We start from the raw sequence: 7,500 nt of genomic DNA, 5'->3' as shown, positions 1-7,500 counted from the left end.
GACAAACCGACTGGCAAGCAGATTAGCCTTGTCAGTTGCCGTGCAAGCAACCTCATGATTGTTTGATAGTGGGGGAATAGTTGACTGTCCATTATTTACTACGCTGTTGTAGATTTTCCCAAAATCCCGGGTTCCTAATTTGTGTGCTTCGATGAGTTTTCTGGTGGTTTCAGAGTAATCTGTCTTAACTGTCTCTATCACTCTCACTTACAATTATTTCTAGCTTTTATAAACTTCTGTTTATTTGAGCTGGACTTGTGGCGGTTGAATCTGCGGAATGCATGCTGCCTTTGACAAATGGCAGCTGCACAAGCAGAAGTAAACCATTGGGGAGAGTGGGGCTTGCTATAGAATTTCCGTGCGGGAACATGTGCTTCAATAGCAGTTTTGAACCATTCAGTGGTCTCATTTGCACACTGTTCCGCTGGAAGAGTAAAGATATTTTGCCATGGGGCATCTCTGATGAGCTCCCTGATGGCTTCCCAATCAGCCTTTTTGTAATACCTCATTGTTTTGAGTAGTGGGTCTTCAGTTTTAGGGCGAGAATTTAGGCTGATTTCTACCATTATCACAGCGTGATCAGCATTCCCGAGTGGGCTGTGGGCATTTGTTGTACAGTCATTGGGAACCGTTGTCAGAAAGAGATCTAGAAGTGAGGCATGTTGATCTTGCTTGTCTGGGAAACGTGTCGGAAATGTAACCAACTGAGATAGGGAATGGGATATAGAAAAGTGTAACCAACTGAGATAGGGAATAGGGATATATATATATGTATATATATATATATATATATATATATATATATATATATATAAGATTGCGGATAGAAAATGATATTTTCTTACCAACATAATATAACCAACATAATATAATCATCTGACCTCGATTTATAATCGAATTACCGATTTTTTTCTTCATAGGTGGCAGAAAAAATGGAAAAAGCGAAATTATATCGGGATAGAAAAAGACAGGCTTTGCGTGAACAACAGATGAAACAAACAGCACATGCCAACCGTGTCAGGGCAAAGGTCAGTTGATACGCTTAAATATGTTATTTTAATTCATGCAGATTACGTATTTAGTCGAATCAATTCAGGCACCTTCAGCTAACATCTATTCAATTTTACAAAGGAATCACTACCTATCAAGGCCCAGAGTCCACTCGAGGGGTTTAAAGAGTGTAAAGTAGTCAATGGGACAATATCATAGTAATCGCTAGAAGTGTAAATTTGGTAAATTGGATTACTTAAAGGGAACGGCTCATCAGGAATTTGTTTACGTTGGACTTGAAGATGACCATGCTGTAGTTAGTTGGAAAGCAGGAAAACGGAACAGAGTTACACAGGCGTGCTGTTCTAAGAAAAAAAAAGCCTTGTTCATGGAATCTACGTTTAGGGTTAGGCATAAATAAAGAGTGGGGGAAATATTGATAGTGGTTTCAGCTAGACGAGTGATTGAAGCTCAGACGAGCACTTGCTATGAAAATAACGATAAAGAGGAGACAGGCTCGCAACCACGAAGTCTATTTTGTACTCTGTCAAGGCAGGATAGGCTGCTTCTAGTAGCTCCATTTTTTTTTTACACTTATCAAGGCCCGGAAGCGACTCAGGGATAAAGGTTATTGCATGTACATTACGTTAGTGTTGAGATTTTGTTTTTTACATAGGCATCACCACTTATCAAGGCCCGGAAGCGACTCAGGGATAAAGGTTATTGCATGTACATTACGTTAGTGTTGAGATTTTGTTTTTTACATAGGCATCACCACTTATCAAGGCCCGGAAGCGACTCAGGGATAAGGGTTATTGCATGTACATTACGTTAGTGTTGATATTTTGTTTTTTACATAGGCATCACCACTTATCAAGGCCAAGAAGCCACTCGAGGATAAGTGTACAGTAGAAATTAGGCAATATTATAGCAATCATTATTAATGGAAATTCAGTGAATTTGTTAACTTATACGGAACGGCTCATCAATAATAAAAAAAATGCTAGAGAGCTATATGCTAGAGAGCGGCTTGGTCCCCATCAGTTTTGGCAAATAACAAATAGGATCCTGAACAGAAGTGTGCGTTCTATCCCGACCATTATCAATGGACCAGAAGTCATCTCGTCAGCGTCAGACAAGGCCAAACTATTTGCAAACAACTTTGCAGCTAATTCTACCCTATGCGACGAAGGCCATCAACTCCCCATATTTCCTCCTATAACACAGAACAAGCAAGGTAACATACAAATATCCGTGCATGAGGTCGCCAAGCTAATCAAGAACCTTGATTCCAGTATAGCAACTGGCTATGACGGCATCCCAATTATAGTGTTAAAAAAGCTTCGACCAGAACTTGCTCCCATACTTACAAAACTATTGAAGCCCTGCCTTAAGGAGAAGTGCTTTCCGACTCCCTGGAAGACCTCATCAGTTTGCCCTGTATTTAAGAATTCAGGTGATAAGTCATCTCCCTCTCAGTACAGACCAATAAGTCTCCTGTGTGTTATGAGTAAGTTGCTGGAATCCATATTAAATAGAGAAATAGTCAACTACCTCAGCAGAAACAACCTTCTTAGTGACACACAATATGGTTTCCGCTCTGCAAGATCTACTGCAGATGTGCTGACGGTTATATCTCACAGGATTAGTGAATCTCTTGACAAAGGCTTCCTTTCTAGGGCAATTGCTCTTGACACATCAAAGGCCTTCGACAAGGTATAGCATAAGGGTCTACTTCACAAGATTTCCAGCTACGGTATAACTGGAAATGTTTTCACAATCATTAAATCATTTCTCTCCAATAAGCTCATAAGAGTAGTGGTCGATGGACAAAAATCAGAGGCCTGCAGTATTAATGCTGGAGTCCCTCAGGGATCAATCCTGGGCTCAACTCTCTTCCTGATCTACATCAATGACCTCCCTAAACACATACTTAAATCATTCGTTGACATCTATGCTGATGACATGACCATCTACGGCAACACATCAAAGGCTGTAAATGAAAATTCTCTCTGATTCTCTCTCCTCTGATCTTGAGCGCGTGGTTCAGTGGGGGAAGACGTGACTGGTTACCTTTAATGCATCTAAAACCAAACTCCTATCCTTACATCATCAACGCTCTGATCCCCATCTGGTATCAATTGGGATGGATGGCTCTCGTCTGGGAGAGGCCCCGTGTTTTGACAAGCTTCAGACTCACATTATTACTGCTGGGGTCTCTCAGGGGTCCATCCTGGGCTCAACTCTCTTCCTGATTTACATTAATGATCTTCCAAATCACATCCTTACATCATTCATAGACATCTATGTTGATGACACTACCATCTATGGTAGCACATCTAAGACAGTAAACGACCTAGTTCTCTCTAATTCTCTCTCCTCTGATCTTCTTGATCACGTTGTACAATGGGGAAAGGAGTGGCTGGTTACTTTTAATGCATCTAAAACCAAGCTTCTATCTTTACATCATCAACTTTCTAATCCCCATCTGGCATCAATTAAAATGAATGGCTCTCGTCTTGGGGAGGCCTCAATTTTGACAAGCTTCTGGGCTTGACCTTTACTCCTGATCTTAAATGGAATACGTACATCAAATCTGTTGCCAAGGCCGCTGGAAAAATGGTGGGATCCTTCTATCAATCCAGGAGATATCTCACTGCTGATGCAATTCTCTATCTATATAAGAGCCAGGTACGTACAAGGATGGAATACTGTTGCCACATCTGGGCAGGAGCTGCTAGAAAGGACTTATCCTGCCTTGATAGAGTTCAAAATAGACTTTGTAGCCTCGTAGGGGATGTCCTTTTCTCTTCCCTGCAACCTCTGTCTCACAGAAGAGATGTTGCGAGTTTGTCTCTGCTTTATTGTGATTTTCATAGAAAGTGTTCGACTGAGCTTCAATCTATGGCCTCCCTCTCGCCAAACTTTCACAGGAAACACTCGTCTATCTGAAAAAACACCATCAATAATTCCCCCCACTCTTTATCTGTACCTAAACCTAAACATAGATTCCATGAACAAAGCTTCTTTCTTAGAACTGCACGCCTGTGGAATTGTCTTCCGTTTTCCTGCTTTCCAGCCGACTACAATATGGTTGTCTTCAAGTCCAATGTAAACAGGTTCTTGATGATTCGTTACACTTAAGTTAACAAATTTAATGAATTTCCATTACTAACGATGCCTATATTGTCAAATTGACTACTGTACACTCTTAATCCTTATCCTCGAGTGGTCTCTGGGCCTTGATAAGTGGTTATGCCTATGTAATCCCCCCCACAAAAGTCGTTACGTAAAATCAAGATCAGTGATAACACAAAATATGTTCGTTTGTTTGTTTTTCATTCTGGGGTGCCTCAACTCTATTTGATCCGTAATTATTACTGTTTCATTTTTCATAGGCAAAAAAATGCAAAGAAGTTGTAAGCCACGATGCAGATATGCAGTTGTGGAGCTACAGTGCTGATGAAGGTAACACTTTTGTATTTTTTCTTTTTATCAAGGCTCAGAAGCCACTCGAGGATAAGGGTTAAAGAGTGTATAGTAGTCAATGCGGGTACTAGTCTCCCGCTTTATGGTTTTTTTAAATCAGAGATTTGCCTCTCCTAGAAAGGTTGCCTTCACCACGGCTTACGGGAGCCCTCTCCACCCCAATACACATATACACACACACAAATATACACATACATAAAAACACAAACACACATTGTTGGCCGTTGACCTCGAAAAAGGGTTCATTTGCCCTTTGGAAGGTCTTGTTTTTAATCCTTCAGGGAGACTGGCCACCCTCCTTACCAAACAAGTCTGGTGGGGAACCTGTTTAGTCGCCAGTGACCCGACCATGAGGCAGGTAGTACTGGGTTACATGGTACCAGTAGCATATGACATGAGCTGACATAATCATATATATACATATACATATATATATACATACATATACATATATACATACATATATATAAATATACATACATATACACATACATATATATATACATATATATACATATATATACACACATATATATACATATACATACATATACATATATATACATATATGTACATATACATATACATACATATATATATACATATACATACATATACATATACATGCATATACACATACATATACATATATATATACATATGCATATATGCATATATATACATATACATATATATACATATATATACACATATATATATGATGATTGCAACGTCTTGTCAGGCGAGTGCCACTCCCTCAGACACTCATGAGCCCCCAATTTTTTTTTTGGTGAATTCACACGCTCAAGCAGGCATGACACTGAAGACGATCATTGAGATCAATTATTACATGCTTCCAGCATTTCAAGCCTCCACATGTCACAACTTTTTCCATTGCCAGAGTACCATTTTTATAGACAAATGCCTGAGGGAGTATCTATACACAGATGATGTTACAGAGTCTTAGCTTTGTACGACAGCTAAGTCTCTCTCTCGGTTCAAAATGTTGAGATCCAGCAACAAGCAAGAGCAAGATAGCCAGCGACAAGTTAAACTGCAGACCAGCTTAATGCGGTTACTGGTCTCCCGCTTTATGTTTTTTTTAAAATCAGAGATTTGTTTCTCCTAGAAAGGTTGCCTTCACAATGGCTTACGGGAGACCTCTCCACCCCAACACACACATACATGCACACAAACATACGCGGTGCTAGTTGGCCATTGACCTCGAAAGTTTAGTCGCCAGTGACCCGACCATGAGGAAGGTAGTACTGGGTTACATGGTACCAGTAGCATATGACATGACCTGACATATATATATACATATACATAAAAACACCAAGGATTAGATTGATAGCAACAAATAGTGTATTTCGTACATATATGAAAAACATATATATATAAACATACATATATACACATATATACATACATATATACATCTATATACATATATATACATATATACATACATACATACATATATATACATACATGCATACATATACATACATACATATACATATATACATATATACATATACACATACATATATATACATACACACATACACATATATACATACATATATATACATATATATCTATACATACATATATATATACATACATATACATACATATACATATATATATACATATAAATACATATATATATGCATATATATACATATATGCATATATATACATATATATGTATATATATAGACATATATATGCATATATGTATATATATGCATATATATACATATATATATATACTTATATATATGTATATACATACACATATATATGCATATATGTATATATATGCATATATATACATATATATATACTTATATATATGTATATACATGCACATATATATACATATATATATATACATATATATATATATAGATATACATATATATACATACATATGCATATATATACACATATATATACACATATATATACATACATATATATACATACATATATATACCCATATATATATACATACATATATATATACATACATATATACATACATATATATATGAGACCTCATATGGTCTGTTATGCCCATGCGTCCACGTCGCGAGACCGGTTAACACCGAATGAGCGGGAATGCAAGCAAGTGTTCAGCGCTATAACTGTTCGTCTGCTCTTAAACCCAGCTGTGTCTGCCAGCAACCGGCGGCGCCTGGTGATAGTCTGCGTCTGCAAGGAACTTGCGGCAACCTGCCTTCAAACCCATGGAACGACTGTCGATAATCGGCGGCTCCATGGTCGGACTATCCCTCTGCGTCTGCTGACAATCAGCGGCAAGGATATCCGTTCCTGGGCACACACCCACAGTGTACACTTGCGACTGGCGTCCGCCTGTGGTTACTACCGCCAAGAAACTTCATGAGAAATATGCACAATTATACAACTGCGGACCCTACTACGGCGTATGCAGGAGCCGACGCGCTTGTTCACCCGGTGGAACAAGTGTTAAATTTGCAAGCCGGAATGCTTCGAAGAAGACAGAACTACTTCTTCGCCTGTTGGAACGTCCGAACCCTGAGATCTGAGGCAGCACAAGCCCTAACGGTGCGCTCTCTACACCAATACAAGGTGGACGTCGCATGCTTGTCTGAGGTCAGATTACCGGACAGTGGTCACCAATCCATCAAGGTACCACAAGAAGATACTTCCTACCACCTCTATCACAGTGGGGTAATGGACAACTCAGGACTGTATGGCGTCGGAATCGCTCTGAGCGACCGCGCACAAAAATCTCTTTTGGACTGGGAACCCATTTCCCCTCGTCTTGCCTGAATTCGGCTAAAAGGAAGGAGTTATCCACAACGTCTCTGTCATCGCAGTCTATGCACCCACGCTAGACTCAGCCGATGCTATAAAGGATACCTTCTACAACGAATTACAAGCTGCCATCAACGGAACCCCTGCTGGCGACATGCTTGTCATAGCAGGTGATTGGAATGGCAGAACTGGCAAGGCGGATGCACAAAC

At 39.3% G+C, this 7,500-nt stretch overlaps 1 protein-coding gene across 3 annotated transcripts in view; it reads left to right on the top strand.

Annotated features, from left to right (window-relative positions):
- LOC145270486 (uncharacterized) overlaps window positions 1-7,500 on the top strand; it is a 71,644-nt gene that overhangs the window by 54,742 nt on the left and 9,402 nt on the right. For 2 of the 3 annotated variants that reach the window (XM_080126151.1, XM_080126150.1), the window contains exons 5-6: window positions 921-1,028; window positions 4,389-4,458. In XM_080126151.1, the coding sequence (XP_079982277.1) occupies window positions 921-1,028; window positions 4,389-4,458 (178 nt within the window). The remainder of the gene's footprint in view (window positions 1-920; window positions 1,029-4,388; window positions 4,459-7,500) is intronic. The other variant, XM_080126152.1, reaches the window with a different exon arrangement.

Source organism: Euprymna scolopes, chromosome 46 (assembly GCF_053919585.1).
Source record: "Euprymna scolopes isolate OS-2025 chromosome 46, ASM5391958v1, whole genome shotgun sequence".
NCBI classification, from domain to species: Eukaryota; Metazoa; Mollusca; class Cephalopoda; order Sepiida; family Sepiolidae; genus Euprymna; species Euprymna scolopes.
This window is presented reverse-complemented; position numbering and strand designations above follow the sequence as displayed.